Consider the following 18460-nt stretch of genomic DNA (forward strand, 5'->3'; position numbering starts at 1 on the left):
ATCTTGCAGACTTGATCCAGTATCTTTGGGGCTGTGGTTATTATTGAACAATAAATCATTTTTATTTTTTATGAATCATAAACATGGTGCTAAGTAGTGTGATTAACATAAACATTAACTAATATGGGAATAAGTAGGTTTTCAGATGAAGAAATGAAGAGGCAGCATACTCAAAAAGGACACCGTTAAAATACATGCTCAACTATAACCAAATAAGCAGAGTCATACATATCATTAAAGTTAGGATTATCCAATAAACATCAGCATGAAGGGTGTGTGCATCAGTCATAGGTGAAATGAAGGAATATTCTGTGGCAAATGAAGATAAATATATGTGTCCCAGGATAACGTTGCAGGATCCAATCTAAGTTTGTCACCAGAACTAAAGGTTTACTCTTCCAAGCTTTTGGGCTCAGTGTTGGAGCTCGTCATCAGGGAACATCTCTCTCTCCAGAAGTGAGTGCAATATTCTGGTTCCCTGATGATGGGCCCCAGCACAAGCCTGAAAGCTTGGAAGAAGAAACCTTTGGTCACAGTGACTGATTCACATTGGATCCTACAAGATATTCTGTGTTAAACTTCAAGAAGGAGCTAGCTGCAACATTGAGAAAGGAAGCATATGGGTGGTGGGAAGGCAAAGTTTGGAGAAAAGGAGAACCTAGCATTGCTGGAAAAGATTTAGATTGGGTAAGTGCAATGTGGAAGAATTCCCTGTTACTAGTTCTTACAAGACCACGTAAATATGCAACCTTACACATGGACATCGCCAGTTTGATACCAGGTTATCACAGTAACATTTTATATCAAACAGACCCTCTCGTAATAGTTCTTGGCAAATCTGTTTTTAAATTAAAAAGCTCAGTGTAAATACAAGTATTCCTCAACTTAAAACCACAGTTGGGACTGGAACTTCTGCCACCAAATGATGCAGTCATTAAGTGAAGCATGCCTAATTTTATTACCTTTTGCTACAGTTATTAAGCAAATCACCAAATTGTTAGGCAGATCATGCAGTCATAAAGCAAGTCTGACTTCTCCATTGACTTTGCTTCCCTCTGGGAAGGGCTGAGAAGGGCCCATGACCACAGGATGCTGCAATTATCATAAATGCATGCTGGTTGCCAAGCACCCAAACACTAATCAAGTGGCTGTGGCGACACTGTGATGGTCATAAGTGCAAGGACTGACCATTAGTCACTGTTTTCAACACCATAACTTCAAATAATTGTTAAATGAATAGTCATAAGTCAATGTGTACTTGTAGGTATTTGCCCTTCTCTATTAAATGAGGTTTGAGGGGTTTCTTTTCAGAGTTTTCAAAGCATTCAGAAAATAGGAATAAGGACCGCAATCAACAATTTAGCACAAATTTAGCCAACTCTCAAGAGAAGTCTGCATTATAACTCTTATAGACAAATTATATAAATATGAGCTATGGATACTAAAAATGGGATATAATAGTAGATTTATTGGAACCAAGTGTAAGTTCTGAGATTTTATTTAAATCTAAACATTAATCTAAATATTGAATATAACAAAATACTTTAAATATATAAATGTCTTAGGGAAATTTTGTAATATTTTTGTTGCTGTCTTGGTCAGACCTGTGTTTTTTAGCAGAGTAATTTAAGATACAAAAAGTTGAGAGCTACTGGTCTAGATGATTGTCTTAAACTGGCATGCCTGTCTACATTTAGTTATCAGCAAAATCAAGGCATTATTTTCAAAGGTATTAAAGACTTCCATTTTAACAGGGCCCTATTGTGATGGAGCTACAAACATATCGTTATCATGGGCATAGTATGAGTGACCCTGGAATCAGGTACAGTAATTCTCTACTGTTCCATATTAGTGGTGGGAAAAATTATATTATCCTGGAGCGTACTTGAAGAAAAAGGAGAAAATGCAAATATTTTACAAACTAGACGCATGAAAATTTGGCCAAGACTACCAATCTCTTCCACTACATAATCTTACATATTTTTAATCAAATCATTTTCTTAAAACAAGGAACTTAAAATTTTCACACAATGAGTTGTATCCTCTTCCTACTTTGCAGGGATCACATGATAAAAGCTTGTGAGGGCAAGACAGGAGTGTTGTCAAAATACACACTAGGCTTTGAGTCCTGCTTGGCTTGTTTAAGCCAGCCGCAGGCTTGCCTGGGCAAAATAGGAGTACATTTTAATAGTTCTCCCATTTTGTCTGGCATGCCTGCAGTAAATGGTTACATTACTGAGAAGTAAAGTACTAAATTAAAAATTAATTATTAAATTAGGTAGTGTATTTATTTCTTACCCATCCCTACCTCAATAAACGTTATTGACCCATTATATTGGCCCATTATGTATGCGTGGTTTGTTCACTTTCCTGTTGATCAAAATAGTCAAAGCAAAATATGATTTAGACATGGCTTAAGCAAACCATAATCCAATAAAAACACTGTAAGGTGCAATTTGCACGCTATCTTCTACATGAGAAACTTAGATGACTTTGTGTACATGCATGCCTGGTCATATTTCAGTTTCTTCCCTGTTTTTTCTCCCTGAAATTCTAAAAGTTTTGTCTACCATTTTATAATAGATTTTATAAATGGCCAAGCTCAACCAGATTTAGGACTGTTTTTTAACAATAAATTCCCAGTCTGCATGTTTTGCATTGGATTAATTTTTCAAATACTTTTAGTGTTTTTACAATTTGAAGACTCATAGTAGAAACAAATAATACATATTACAAAAGTTTAATAAGCAGTACCATATGTACAAAAAAGTAAATCTGCATGTAGACTTTTCTCATTTCACATCAATAGTTTTTAATCAAGACTTTGTTTTATAATTTAATTGATAGTATTGATTTCCAATCCTGAACACATCTCTTAATTTATCTTAGTTTGTTTTTGTTAGGTCAATGAAAGGCAAAGAATTTTCAATGTAAGAGGAGTCTTTTTCCTGCTGTTTTGTGTATATTCTTATTTTACCTTAAATTATATTCCTGCCCATGAAGAACAAAACCTTGAATATCTTATACTATTTGCTATATAAATGGCATGTTCTTTCTTCATTATATTATTATCAAGTTATTGGGAGAAACTCTTTTTCATACGGTTTACTAGTGTAATTGGCTTTTTTACAGTTACCGAACAAGAGAAGAAATTCAAGAAGTAAGAAGCAAAAGTGATCCTATTACTCTCTTGAAGGACAGAATGGTGAATAACAACTTAGCTAGTGTGGAGGAGCTCAAGGTAATAATTTTCCTTTCACAGGTTATGAAAATTAGATAGAAAAAACTTTTTCTCTGAATAATTAGTGATGAGTTGGAGGTATAAATAGTCCTCATTTAATATTTATTTGTTCAAATCAAAGATATAATTAAGTACTTTACTAAAATAATCAATCTCACAGATTACTACCCCTTCTCCTACACATGGGGACCAATGACACAACAATGAATCTGAAAACAATAACGAGATTCAGAAGCACTAGGGAAGAAAGTTAAAGAAGTAGGAGCACAAGTGATATTTTCATCTATACTTCCAACAACAGACCAACATCCAATGAGGAAGCAAAGGATTTTAGAAATAAACCACTGGCTTAAAAACTGGTATTGTCAAGAGAATTTCAGCTTCCTAGACCATGGTTTGCATTACCTACATGAAGGGCTACTGGCAAGAGATAGACTGCACCTCACAAGAACTGGAAAGAATATATTCAGAAAATGACTTGCTCATCTTATCAAAAGAGCTTTAAAGTAAAATTGAGGGAGGGCAATCTTCATGACCTTTAGAACCTAATTCCAAGCAAAAATCACTATATAACCAATCACATGAGCTTGATAATATAAATCACTGGGACCCGATGGATTACATCCCAGAGTTCTGAAGGAACTGCAGATGTTATCTGAGAACCATTGTACTATATCTTTAAAAAATCCTGGAACATTGGGAAACTGCTAGAGGATTGGAAAAGAGCTGACTTTCCCATCTTAAAAAAAGGGAAAAAAACAGACTCAGTCAGCCTAACCTCAATACCTGGGAAGATACTGGAGAAAATAATCAAAAAAATAGATCTGTGAACATCTAGAAACAGAATTATAACTAGTAGCCAACATGTGTTTGTTAAAAACAGTTCATGCCAAACCAATCTTATTTCATTCCTTGACAGAGTGACTAAATTACTAGACCAGTGAAATGCTGTGGATATAGTACTTAGACTTCAGCAAGGCATTCAACGAAGTAGACCACAACCTACTTCTTGCTAAACTAGAAAAATGTGGAATGGACAGCATCACCACCAGATGGATTTGTAACTGGCTGACAAACCATACTCAACAAGTAGTCCTTAATGGTACTACATCTATATGGAGGGACGTAAGCAGTGGAGTATCCCAAAGTTCCACCTTAGTCTCAGTATTCTTCAATATCTTCATAAATGACTTGCGAATGACACTAAGCTGGCTGGAATAGCCAACACCCCAGAAGACAAACGCAGAATCCAAAAAGATCTTGACAGACTTGAACAATGGGCCCTATCCAACAAAATGAAATTTAATGTGGAGAAAAGCAAGGTTTTACACCTGGGCAGGAATAACCAAAGATATAAGTACAGATTAGTCGACACCTGGCTCAAAAACAATAGCTGTAAGAGGGACCTTGGAGTCTTAGTGGATGATCACTTAAACATGAGTCAGCAGTATGCAGCAGCAGCCCAAAAAAGCTAATACAATCCTTGGTTGTATAAACAGAGGCATAGGTTCAAAATCACGTGAAGCATTAGTACTGCTTTCTAAATCCTTAGTAAGACCACACCTGGAATATTTCATCCAGTTTTGGTTACCACGTTACAAAAAAAAAAATAGTGAGTCTTTGGGAAAAGAGCAAAGAAGAGCAACTAAGATGATTAAGGGCCTGGAGACAAAAACAATGGTTGCAGGAATTGGGTATGGCCAGTCTAGTGAAAAGGTCTAGGGGTGACATGACAGCAATATTCCAGTATTTGAGGGGCTGCCACAAAGAAGAGGGGGTCAACTTATTTTCCAAAGCACCAGAGGGCAGGACAAGAAACAATGGATGGAAACTAATCAAGGAGAGAAGTAACCTGGAATTAAGGAGAAAGTTCCTAAAACTGAAGACAATTAACCAATGGAACAGCTTACCTTCAGAAATTTGGGTGCTTCATCACTGGAGGTTTTTAAGAAAAGACTGAACAGCTACCTGTCTGAAATGGTATAGGGTCTCCTACTTGAGCAGCAGTTGGACCAGAAGACCTCCAAGGTCCCTTCCAGCTCTGTTCTGATTAAACAACAATTACCAAGTTACAGTGGCGTTGAACAAGGGCTACCTGTGGCAGTCACATGATCATGATTTGGGCACTTGGCAATCAGTCACAATTATAATCTTGTAGTGTCCTGTGGTCATGTGATTGCCATTTGTGTCTTTCACTACTAGCTTTTGACTAGCAAAGTCACTGGGAAGCTGGTAGGAGGTTACAAGTGATGATCATGTGACTGGAGCATTGTGTCTGCATGGAATTTGCCTAATGACAGCAATTGGGAGTGCCAGAATTGCTATTGTAAGACAAGAGTGGTCATGTGGCATCATACATTATGTCACTTACTGACAGAGTTTCAGTTCCAATTATCAGTAAGCCTATATCATCTCATACTAACAATAGTGTAATAAAGAATCTGGTGAAAACAACGGAATGAGTTGCAACTGCAAGGTGAATAAAATGAAGTGGGAAAAAGCCACAACTATGGCTTGAGGACAGAAGAGGTCAAATAGGCCAGCCCTGTTCTCCTGTTCTTCGTACTCAATGCATAGACTATAGTGAGACCTATCTCTTCTCATGAATGAAGAGTCTGCAAAATCAGAATCCTCGGTCAGTGAAGACTCTCCTTTAGATTTCATTGGGAACAAGAAACATGATGGTAGTACCTTGACTGAAAAAGTATATTTGTCCAGAAGTGAAAACTGCTGATTGTTGAGATAGCCGTCTGCCTGGGATGCCTTAGTTTGGATTCCTGCACTGAAAGGGGGATTAAAAATGGAATCCTAAATGTTATCTTCCAACTATTTTTTATAATCTAATGGGACACAATGAGTACATATATGTATCCTTACCTTTGTACTCCTTCACAAATAATTCTACTTACTTTTTTGTAAAGAGATGGGGAGGGTGAAACCTAAACTCTATTTTCTAGTTTCCATCATAATTTACAGAGATTCATCCCCAACTAGGTATAGCAAACTTTCATACATACTGAACTCGAGGGCCTTTCTATACAGTAAGCAAGAAGAGACTTATACTTTTGGAGTCCCCGAAATAGAGTATGGTTTTTCTATATAATTATTAATTAAAAATGGGAGTCTTAATATGCCATTTTGAATTTGTCTATCTAGATTCATATTTGACACATTAGTGTCATAATCACATTTATTAGAAAAATACCTTCAGAATTTTTTTTAACTAGCAATCATAATTGAAAAGGTATACATTTATGTATTTACACTTTAAATTTAGTTCATATTCCTTTTGGCTAAAGATGGTCCTGCAGTGGTATAATCTGCTTTCTTGAATCTTGCTGCCCTTCCCAAAACATTGGTCAAATGGGTAGAAATTAAAGTCCAAAACTTTAGGAGATAATTATTGTAGCTAGAGACAGAAACTACTACAACAATATTATAATTAAATAATATTCAAATATGAAAATGCCACATGTGTATATCACATGTGGCATTTTCATATTTGAATATTATATCAGATATGAGGACTACTTTTTTAAGAATGACCATGATTAGAATTTTTGGAGCTTGCAATATCTGGACTTATATTAGACTTACAGGGTGTGGTTTTGATCCTGATTATTTATTGCAATAACAAGCTTTGTGTTAGTAATGTAAGTTTAAAGCACTTTACTCTGTATTTTTTGAAGGCTTTCTTCTTTTGTCTATTTTATTTTATTGTTTCTGGTGTAGGAGATTGATGTGGAAGTAAGAAAACAGATTGAGGAAGCAGCACAGTTCGCCACCACTGATCCAGAACCACCTCTGGAAGAATTAGGCAATCATATCTATAATAAAGAGCCACCCTTTGAAGTGCGCGGTCCAAATCAGTGGATTAGGTACAAATCTGTTGGCTAAGAGAATTCTGATTCAGCAGTCAGTTAAACTGATAGATATTATATTGGAGTTTAACTGTTACATCTGTTCTAAGTGATAAAAGCCAGATAAGTTTTTGGTTATGACATAAGTTTTAGGGAGGGTGGGGAAATGAGAAATATGGAATTTTGAAAGAAAGTTGTGCAAGAAGTAAATTAAAAAAGATTTATTAAACTTCAGTCTGTTCTGTTTTGCTGTATGATGAAAATTACTCCGCTAAAATGGCATTATTTACATTAATAAAAACAGTTCATCAAGATTTTCTAAGCATATATTTTCTTTTATATATATCTCCTTTGCTTTCTTCCCTTCATTGTTTTTCATTGTTTTATTCATAGTATTTACTTTCAAACTTAATATTTTAAATATACTCAAAATATATTGATATATTTAATATAAAATATTCAACCTAAATTATTATTTTTAGTATTCTGTGTGGAAATACTTTCGGGTTTATCTTGCTCTTACAAAATTACACAAAACCTAATACTTTACATTGTACAACTCCCAAACATATTTTTAAAAAGCAGCAGGTATATTAGAAAAGATTTACATTTTATATATGAGCAACTGCATTTCATAAGATGAACTGTACATAGAGCTGTGCTTAAAATAAGCATTTTCTCAGTTACTGTACATTTCTAAAATTGGGTAGATTGTTTAAATAGCAATAAATATGGCTAAGTTGCAAAAGAAAATTATACAAACACACAAACTACACACACACACCATTTATAATAGACTCTAGTCATTATTTAATACTTAAAATGTTAGTAAATTTTAATGTTTGTGCAAAACATGCAAGGTAATCAGCGTATAAAACGTATTTGGAATGTATACTTTTTCTTTCAGTCCATTAGCATCTGGCAAAAGTGAAATGCTAAATCTCCATTCCCAAGACTGTATTTTGCTTTCTGTGTTTTAATATTGCATTCCAGATGCGACAGACAAGTCCGCCCCTGTATGAGAAAATAAAATATCATCTTAAGTTTGGTCTACTGGAAAGCAGTATTTCTAAAATTATGCAATATTGTTCTTACCGAAGTCTGAGCAGTTGCAAGTCCTCCTTTGTGATACTGTTTAGAACATCGCTGAGTGTATAGTCCTCTTGAACAAACTGAAAGAAATAATTTGTGTTTAGAGAACAGTAAACGACAGCATTTAACATCTTACCTATTTAATCTTACCCTATCAATTGCATCTGAATCAGCTCTTTGTTGTTTTAACCACTTGATAAGTTCTTCATCAACGTTGTGCTGAAGAAATGACGGTTGAATTTCTGCAACAATTCAAAGTATATTAACTAAACATATTGTCCTAATGTTTGCTTCTAGAAAGGCCTTAGGTATAAATAGATATTACTTCATATAATCTGTTTATTCCATTTAAATGAGTAGAAAATTTCATTTGCCCACTTACCAGTAGTTTTTAACTGGAGCTGAAGAAGTTGCAAATCATGAACTTTTTGCTGTAAACTTTGCTGAAGGAGAGTGTGGTATTCCCTTTCCCTCTGTATTAGGTTTTCCAGTAACCTATTATATAAACAAGTGTATCTGACATAAAACACAATCCAATTTAAAAACTATTTATTCACATGGACAACCTAGTTTAAAATATGTTTATTGTTACACAATTTTTTTCTTTTTTCCATATACAAAAATACGATTTTGCCAAATTATGATTTTCAACCAGATGAACTACATTCAATAAAGTCATGCATTCAGGCCATCAATTAATTGTACAGAACCCTCATAACATGCAAAAAAAATTGGTATGGAATTAATAAACTGTTCATATACTGGTATTTAAAACTAAGTTTGTATATGGAAGCTAAAGGTATAGGATATTCTCTTAATTTGCTCAATCTTAAATATAAATTTAATATTATAGTACCCTATGCAAAACGTATTTTGATTTTCTGGAGCAGAAAACTTTTTTTTGAGGACTGTATTTCTGATATTGCAGAGAGTCAGTCTGCTCTAGTGATTAAGGCATCATCAGGCTGGAAAGCAGACTGTGACTTCAAGTCCTGTTTTAGCCTTGAAAGCCAGCTGGATATCTTTGGGCTAGTTGCTCTCTCTCAGCCGAACCTACCTCACAGGGTTGTTGTTGTCGGGATAAAAATCAGAGAAAGGTATATTAGATATTGTAAAAATAATCAAGGCAGTATATATAAGTTTCTTCTGGGTTCTTTATTGCAGGGCTTTTCAACCTTTTCACCCATTGTACCACTCTTAGGATATGGCAACATCTGAGTACCACCAGCAAGGTGTCAAAAGCTTGATGACCAAAAAAAGGAAAAAAGTAATAAAGTACAGGTAGTCCTCAATTTACAACAGTTCGCTTAGTGACTGTTTGAAGTTACAATGGAAAGCCCCCCAAGCCACAGCCGAGCAAGACACCTGCCTGCCCACCCGGTGGCGCTCTTCCTCCTCTCCGAGGTTTTCATTGTTATAAGCATTTCTGTTGAGGATTGGCAGCAGGGGTGGGGTGGGTGTTTGGTTTTTATTCCCCCCATCTGCTGGGTGGTTGCAGCAGGTTTTAGTCACTTCACATGACCCTGGGACACTGTGGCTGTCATAAATGTGAATCAGTTGCCAAGTATCAATGTAAATCACAAGAGCCTGAGATGCTGCAACATTCCAGCTGATTGATGCGTCTTCAGGGCTCAGCAGAAGCACCAGGATCAGCGCCGAGCTCCAGCTGGAGCCTGGCACTGATCCTGGTGCTTCCACTGAGCCCTGATAGCCCCGAAGGGCGGATCAGCTAGAAAGCTTCACTGATCTTGGCGCTTCCACTGAGCCCTGACAGCCCTGCAGCTCCAGCCATCTCTCACTCAGGCTTGTGCGGTGCTGCCACCGGTTCAGCTCATTCCCCTCCCCCGCTACTTTTCTAGGATGGTCGCGTACCACCTGCCAGGTGCCAATGTACCACAGGTGGTACCCATACCATTGGTTGAAAAGCCCTGCTTTATTGGACTGTACACTAGATATGGTGACCCAGAGATAAGAATGAGTGTGGATACCCCTTTTGTCTTCCTGTTTATCCGGCTTCCAGCAGAGAAACTGTTTGCCCTTGCAAACAGGATAAATAAAAAATTGCAATGTTATAGTCTTTAATTGGTTGAACTATTTCTGAAGAAATGTATGCAATATGTAGATAATGACTAAAATATACGTTTGAATGTTTTTAATGCAAATATTGTCTAGAGTTCTTTACCTGTTTGTTTGCTGTTTTAATTTATTTAACTGCAAGCTAAGTTTCTGTTTAGTGTCTAGGGCTTGAGAAGAAGTGAGTGTGCACCCTCCAGCAGTAACTGATTCCTCTGATCTTCCTTGTTTAGCTTGCTGGTAATCTTCCTCAATTTCATCTGCCTCTTTATCTACTCCTTCGGTTTCTGATGCTGGTTCAAAATGAGTTTGAAGCTCTGTGTATAAAGCAGAATTGTACTAATTTTTTGCGTCTCGTTTTCTTATAATAGGAACCTATAAGATTAAAAACTCCATTTATAAATGATGACCATTGAAAAATATTTAATGTTTAGCAATCCCGGAATATAATATGCCCCATGATTCTGATCTCATTTAATAACTTGGTCCCCTGGTATTTCATAATTGTATGCCATTTTTAGAAGAGAATATACATAACACAGCATGAAATTCTGAGCTTGGTTTTTGTTTGCAGATGTTTACCCAACTAGGTAACATTGTCAGTGTGAACTTTGTGCGTGGGCTTTGCTACCTATTTATATACAGTATGTCAGATCCACCAGCTTCAGCTTGGTACCTTGCTGACGTTCTACCATCAATCTGGGTGGAGAGCTGGAAACAAATGACAATAAAGCTGTATACTTTTATGATGGGAAATTGGAGAGTGGAATTGACTGCTGAGGAAAAACAGCGTTTTGGAATCCAGTTCATGTTGGTGCACTGGCATCAAGGCCCTTTACCCTAAGAATGGAATTTTACCAGCCCAAATACCTCTGTTTCTCAAAACATCTTGGTGGTGCCACATTGTCTACACATGGTTGGACTATGGGGAAGGGCTAAAGGGAATATGGGTTTAATTCTCTATTGGCATGCAGGAATTTTAGATTCCGCTCGACTTTACTGCATTCAGCATCTCATAGTAAAAGTACATTTTCACTTCAACTAAATGGATAGTTTTACTTCCTAAGGAGATCAGACTGGGGCAGGTGTGATATTAATGGATCTGTAATTGTGGTCAACCCGGAGAGGACACCACCTCTACCATGGGGACCGTGCATGCTATGTCAGCTCAAGGAAGCAACAAGATTGAATGCTGGAGAGAGACTTTGTCCAGGCTACTTCTGGACTGGATCTCACCAAACGGACAAAAGACACAGAGACCTAGGTGGTCCCTGGGCATCGGAAGGAGGACTGGGAAAAGAAACCTGCAGGGGTGACTTTATGCCCAGGAGCCGTGGTAGCCACCAAAGGCAACAGAGGATGGAGCTGGAGGAAAACATAGGCAGAGAGCATGGTCAGGCCAACTGGATGATGAAGCAAGCCATCAAGTTTATAAAGGGGGATTTTGAAAATCTGAAGGTGTGAAGCCCTCACTCTTGCCGACCAGCCCGACAGCCAGCTGCGTCTGGCCTCAGCAACTGACGGAGCAACCACATCTACCTCCAGCAGGTAAGGATGGGCTGGATCTGTAATAGCAGCAACCTCTGCAGCCCCAGCATCTGTAGGGGCAGGCCAGTGTGGCCCCCCTGCAGAACTGACACCAGCAAAGAGAAGGAGCCACAAGACTCCTCCCCAGCCGTAAAGTTTGATGTAGACCCTCAGCAATTGGGGTTCTTCACGGCTCAGGTTTGGACCTACATGCAGGAATACGGTCCTGAAAGAGCTACAGAAAATAGCAAGGTGAGATATGTCACCATGACCCTGGAAGGGGCCACAGTGAGGTGTATGGTCACCCTAAATAATGACAATGCCCTGAAGCTGAGGAATTTCAACTGCTTCATGGCAGCACTCTTTAAACACTTAGAGGAACCCTTTGCTGATCGCAAAACCAGGGACCTCGTGAAAACCATCAGCCAGGCTGGAGAAGTGTGGCTGAGTACACCCAGGAGTTCTGCGACCTGGCCTTTAGGCTCAACAGCTGGCCACAAGACATCCTGATTTGCTACTTCAAAGATGGGCTAACTGATGAGGTCCTACAACACCTGCATCTCCAGGGGTGCCTCCCCCATGCTCCATGGTTGGCATGTCCGAGCTGAGGAAGCAGTGATCGACTTGGCCGAAACAAGCATCACCCAGAGAGGAGGTGGCAGAAATCCTTCCCGGAGAAGAAACCCCAAAAGCAGATGGGTGCACAACTTGCTTCAAGTGTGGAAAAGAGAGGCAATGGGCCACTAAGTGCAGATCCAACCGACTGACTCAGAAAACAACCCCGAGTCCACCAAGAAGCCTGCCAAGCCATCACCATGAGCCCACGAGACAGCCCTGGAAGGTCATAGAGTTCACCCCATCCCCCAGGAAAGGTGAGAGAACTCCAACCACCCCAGCGAGAGGCCTGGGGGAGAGCAACACTGACTCAGATGGTGAGCCCCGTGGTAAGTAGCCTGATCATCCCCATGACATTAAGCTGATAATCCAATCCTCAGGACAAAAAGTCAGCCTAATGGCCCTTCTGGACTCAGAGTGCACCAGGTGCTTGGTCAACTTTGCCCTGGTGGAGAAACTAGGGATGAGATTTAGACTGCTCAAAGTATTGGTGGCATTCTGACAGTTAGATGGCTCTGTAGCAGGGGGGAATCCCACCATTTGTCACCAAGCTGATAGAAATGCAAAACTGGGGACACACACTTGAGTTTTATTGTGGCCCCTGGCATGATGACACATTTGGTGTTGGGACTGGCGTGGTTACAGAAATGGAACTCCTACGTGAACTGGAGGAGGGAGCTGCTAAAATCCAGCCACCTGAGGCTGAAAGGAAACCAGGCAAAGCCTTAGAGATCCCAAGGCCGAGGCAAGAGGTGGGCACTGCAATGCAAGAGCAGAAGAAGGGTAATCCCCAAACTCCACCGAAGTACTGAGGGTGTGTTTAGCAAGAAGGGTTCAGATGAACTCCCCCCCCACCAGCCAATGGACTGCTCCATAGAGCTCATGCCAGGAGCTAAACTACCCAAACCCAAATTGTACTCTATGATTCCCAGAGAGTTGGAGGGTTACACTCTTTTATAGACAAAAACCTGAAACGGTGGTTTGTCCAACTGGCCCAACCCAAGATGGCCACCCTGATACTGTTCCAGGAGAAAAAGGATGGGTCCCTGGGCCTATACGTGCATTATAGAGGGCTAAGTGCTATGTGTGTGAAAAACATCTACCCATTGCTCCTAAGGAAAGACATGTTAGCCCATTTGGCCAAAGGGAAAATATTTTACTAAGTTGGATTTGCCAGAAACCTATTTCTGGGTTTGAATCAAAGAGGGAGACAAATAGAAAACTGCTCCTGTTTAACTGTTTAACTGCTCCTCTGCCTGTTTTGATGGGTAGGTGGTTTCCTCCTTGATTATTGTCTTTTGTCCATTTGTCTGGTGCCTGCTTATTGGAGTGTTGGTTGCTGGAGGGGATGTGTTCTAGTCCTTTTGTTTCCTTCCTAGTATTTTTTTATTGAGATTGAAGAAGAAACAAATCACCAATAAGGATGGTGTGTGTGTGTGTGTGTGTGTGTGTGTGTGTGTGTGTGTGTTCTGGCCAAGCTCTGCATCCTATGTGTACAAACATTTCTACTCCACTTGTCATTATCAAAAAAATCTGATGATAATCTATGACCATGATTTTTATACATATCTTATAGCACAGGACAAAAATCTAATGCCATTATATAGATACTTTTTTAAAAATCTAAATATTGTCACTTTTAGGTATCAGTCTATTAGATTTCAAATATAAATTGATACTGCAAGGAGTATCCCAAAAATATGTTGTGATGACAGGAATCTTCAGTTTTTGTATTAATTTCACAAATGATGTTAGTGGTTCTTTTAAGATATATTGGGTGTGTCTCACTCTGTAGCATGTCATACTAACAGGGCTAAACACAGCAAATTATCCATGCAATTTCACTTACCAGGAATAAGAATAGTAATGGCTGCTTGAACTGCACGCCGTATTATATTATCCATCGCAAACATCCAATGAGGTTTGATTAAATGATTCCTTAATACTTTGTTCACCTGTTAAAAAGAGGCAAACAAATTGTGTATTTATTAATCCAACCTACTAATCAGGTAACTGCAACATTACAATAAAGAAACTTGGGTTAATAGCGCCTTTTAGCAACTGAGTTTATATCAGAAAAAGACATTTTCTCAAGATTCAATAAATATGAAGAACTTCAATTTTTATATTTTTGGGGGAAAGGTAGTTGTTTATATTTGAAGAACAACATTGATGGTTATCTACTATCCAACTTTCTTAATTTAGTGCTAATTAAATGTTTTGATATTACAATTCAGAATTTTCAGTCAACATTATCATTTGAAGACCTAGCTTAAGGAAAGCTTAATTTTCATGGTAAAAACTGGATAGATTGACAGAATGATTGTTTAATAACTGAATAAAATTATAATCACTGTTTTTAAAGAAAAGTCAAAGTTTGTAGTATTCAGAACAGATATTTCCTTAATCATTTTAATGTTTTATTTTTATTATCTGCAACTATATTGCCATCCAGGCAAAGAAAAATGCTACAGATGAAATAATATATCTACACTGCTATGTAAAAGTACCTGGGATATTTGCTTACTTAAAGTTTTATGCACAAATATTTTACAATGTAGAAAGTGGAATTCATTTTCAGCAATTTTATAAATAAAAATGTTCTGAAAGATTTTGTATGTACTTTAATCATCATCTGCAATGAAATGTTTGTATCTAATGAGCATCAGGTAGGCTTGTCTTCTGCCCTTACTTTAGAATGCTATGGTCTTGGTGTAATTTTCTTTAATTTTAGATCATAAGAAATGTATTCATTTGCTCTTACTGGAGAATATATACCAGCTATGCTAAAGCGCTTAAGAATACATAAATGTTTGCAATAGCAAAACGGTGATATTCTCTGTATTTCAAATATTAAGCTAGGATTGAACATACTGCATCTTGAAATCCAAACAATACTAATTGAATCTGGTTGATTGAAGGACTGTCAAAATCAAGATCCATTTTCAACTTTGATATAGTTGATGCCATAATTCTGTGTTCAGGAGAGTGTATGAAATCTCTTAAAATCCCAATTATCTGCTTAATGTGAGCAACCGAAAGATGCAGCTCTTCAGAACTCTGAAAAATATGAATATGCAAAAAAAAAGCCAGAAATGATGAGTTCAACAAATGTTACAACTATTGTAAAAAACTAACTCAAACCCATAATTATCCTAAATCACATTATTGAATCATAAATTGAAAAGAGGTTTAGTTACTGGTTTGTCAAATTGAATATTGATAGTATAACTGAAAGCTACCTATTTCAGTTATTTTATTTTCTTATGTAATTATACAGGAGTAATTAGAAATGGAAGAGCAGTAAGAGCCAGTTTGGTGTAATGACTAAGGTGCCAGAAATCAGGAGATTGTGAGTTCTAGTCCTGTCTTAGGCATGAAAACCAGCTGGATGACTGGATCAGTTTCACTCTCAGCTGAAACTACTTCACAGGGTTTTGTTGTGCGGAAAATAGGAAGAGAAAGGAGTACAGGTAGTCCTCGACTAACACCACAATTGAGCCCAACATTTCTGTTGCTAAGTGAGACACTTATTAAGTGAATTTGGTCTAATTTTTCTTGCCACAGTTGTTAAGTGAATCATTGCAGTTGTTACTAGCACAGTTGTTAAGTGAATTTGGCTTCCCCATTGACTTTGCTTGTCAAAAGGTCGCAGAAGGTTATCTCATGACCCTGGGACACTGCAATTGTCATAAATATGAGTCAGTTGCCAAGCATCTGAATTTTGATCACGTAACCATGGGGATGCTGCAATTGTTGTGTCTAAAACAATCATAACTTTTTTCACTGCTGTTGTGAACAATCAGTAAATGAACTGTTAAGTCGAGGACTACTTGTATTATGTATGTTCGCCATTTTATTTATTAGAAAATAATAAAGCGGGACAAAAAGTCTTTTAAAAAAGAAGGTGCAGGTATGCTTAACCTTTCACATGATGCTGTTTTTGCTCTTCAGCTACTTAATACAACTTTTTGTATTTGGGTTCCCGAGATTAGAAAAGAAGTAGAAGGAAAAATAAACTCATTATTTCTGTACCATATCACTTTTTATGACTTCTTCTATGAAAATTTCCATTTAATAATGTTTATTTAGTGTTTCTCCTAATGCTTAGAAAGTATAAAAAGTATAAAGCAATTTTCTATGCATGTATAATTATAAAAATAAACTGATCCTAGAAGCCAGAGAAGGTCCTAGCATGAAATTTAGTTGAAATATTTTTTTATGTCATCCTGTGGGAACTGATTGCTGATTTAGTCCAGGGAGAGGGAGGGAGGGAGGGAGGGAGGAAGGAAGGAAGGAAGAGAGGAGAGGAGAGAAGAGAAGAGAAGAGAAGAGAAGAGAAGAGAGCCAAATGTTTGGGAGAATTATGGCCAAAAATCAAAAGGAAAAATGTATCATTTCTCTTGACTTTCATATTGTTATGCCAACAAATCCTACTCTATAAAGTACTGTGTTTTAAAATTGTCATATAAAGCAATAATTTTACCATAGTATTAGCTTCTTTGCAAACTAGCAAGGTATGTTATTACCTGTGCTGCACATTCTTGTAGATTAGAAGCTACTTGATTCTGCTCTTCCTTAAGTATTCTATAAAGAATTGCACGACGTTCACTGTCCTTTTTTAGTAAGAAAAGACCAGAATCTTTTTCCTCAAGGGAAGAAGAGGAATTTCGCTCATCTGGAATTGAGCTATCATCAGGAACACTATGTCAGAAATGACAACATTCACAGAAAAGTATGAATGATCACATAAAATTATGAATAAAACATGTCCTAATTGTTAAGTAACTTATTTTATTGATTCAATAAAATATAGTAAAAAGATAAGTAACAAAAGGACATTCTGAGATGATCATCAGACTATTTTCCAGCACACCAGCAAACTCCCAACTGGCATAAAGATCAGGATGCAAACTTCCTGACAACAATTGAAATTGAACAAAACGTTGCCACCTTCCTGGAGATTCAGATGGAAATGTCAGCAAGTAAAAAATACATAATTCTAGTTTCAGACTAACCTATACAAGTGATATAGAAGCCGTGAGTACCAATGCCATAAAGGGGACAATAAAGTAAGAGATACACAACTTATTCAATTGCCGTGTCTGAGTTGATACAAAGCTGCTCCACATCAACATCAAAGATAAGGAATTAAATCTTGTCCGTGTGCACACGTTTCTATGTGTAGCACATTCAAATCGCTTCAAATGAGTGAATTAGATTGCCACCAAACTACTGCTTAGCATCCAAAGCTTATGCTATACAGCTAACATAAAACTGCCCCCGCAATACCTTCTACAACCAGGCAAGTAATTTGACAATAGTAAATTATACCTTAATAAATGGGAAATGGGACTCTTTGATTGAACTTCAGAAAGAGAACGCTTTGCTTTTTCAAACATGTCAGATTGCACATCTGAGTCTGGAGAGACAGAGCTAGGCTCACTGCTATTACTGCCAGCCTGCTCCCCATGGACTGGCAGAGGCAGAGAAGTGCTACGATTGTAATCTGGAAAGGAGCAAAGGAATAAATAAAAATGTTATTCGACTCTTAAGCAATGGAAAAACTGGTCTACAATCAATTTTAATTAAAATAGCTATCAAATATAATCAAACAAGACACTGGAAAAGCAAAGCAGAAAAATAAAACCCAAACTGATTACAAGTAGTCCTTGACTTAAGACTACAATTGAGCCCAACATTTCTTTTGCTAAGTGAGACATTTGTTAAGTGGGTTTTGCTCCATTTTACGATCTTTCTTGCAACACTTGTTAAGTGAATCACTGCAGTTGTTAAGTTAGTATCACGGTTGTTAAATCAATCTGGCTCCCTCATCGACTTTGCTTGTCAGAAGGTCACAAAATGACCCTGGGACACTGCAACCATCATAAATGTGTCAGTTGCCAAATGTGTGAATTTTAACCATGGGGATGCTGCAATGGTCATTAAGTGTGAAAATGGTCACTTTTTCAGTGCTGTTGTAACTTCAAACGGTCACTAAATGAACTGCTTGTAGGTCCACCATATTTGGCTTGGCACCGTGCTGACATCC

The 18460-nt window shown here is 37.6% G+C and overlaps 2 protein-coding genes across 5 annotated transcripts in view; one reads left to right on the top strand and one right to left on the bottom strand.

Annotated features, from left to right (window-relative positions):
• Positions 1 to 7413, top strand: part of PDHA1 (pyruvate dehydrogenase E1 subunit alpha 1) — a 28911-nt gene extending 21498 nt beyond the window's left edge. For both annotated transcript variants that reach the window (XM_039357213.1, XM_039357214.1), the window contains 3 exons: positions 1755 to 1822; positions 3133 to 3241; positions 6974 to 7413. In XM_039357213.1, coding sequence (XP_039213147.1) covers positions 1755 to 1822; positions 3133 to 3241; positions 6974 to 7138 — 342 coding nt within the window. In that variant the 3' untranslated portion in view covers positions 7139 to 7413. The remainder of the gene's footprint in view (positions 1 to 1754; positions 1823 to 3132; positions 3242 to 6973) is intronic.
• A 474-nt stretch (positions 7414 to 7887) lies between these two features.
• The window catches only part of MAP3K15 (mitogen-activated protein kinase kinase kinase 15), an 86759-nt gene continuing 76186 nt past the window's right edge, over positions 7888 to 18460 (bottom strand). For 2 of the 3 annotated variants that reach the window (XM_039357209.1, XM_039357210.1), the window contains 9 exons: positions 17743 to 17917; positions 16938 to 17112; positions 15283 to 15468; positions 14258 to 14363; positions 10376 to 10583; positions 8576 to 8688; positions 8344 to 8435; positions 8197 to 8273; positions 7888 to 8115 (listed from right to left, as the gene is read on the bottom strand). In XM_039357209.1, the coding sequence (XP_039213143.1) occupies positions 8037 to 8115; positions 8197 to 8273; positions 8344 to 8435; positions 8576 to 8688; positions 10376 to 10583; positions 14258 to 14363; positions 15283 to 15468; positions 16938 to 17112; positions 17743 to 17917 (1211 nt within the window). In that variant the 3' untranslated portion in view covers positions 7888 to 8036. The other variant, XM_039357212.1, reaches the window with a different exon arrangement.

Source organism: Crotalus tigris, unplaced genomic scaffold (genome assembly GCF_016545835.1).
Source record: "Crotalus tigris isolate CLP2741 ecotype Arizona unplaced genomic scaffold, ASM1654583v1 scf7180000018879.704157, whole genome shotgun sequence".
Classification (NCBI taxonomy): Eukaryota; Metazoa; Chordata; class Lepidosauria; order Squamata; family Viperidae; genus Crotalus; species Crotalus tigris.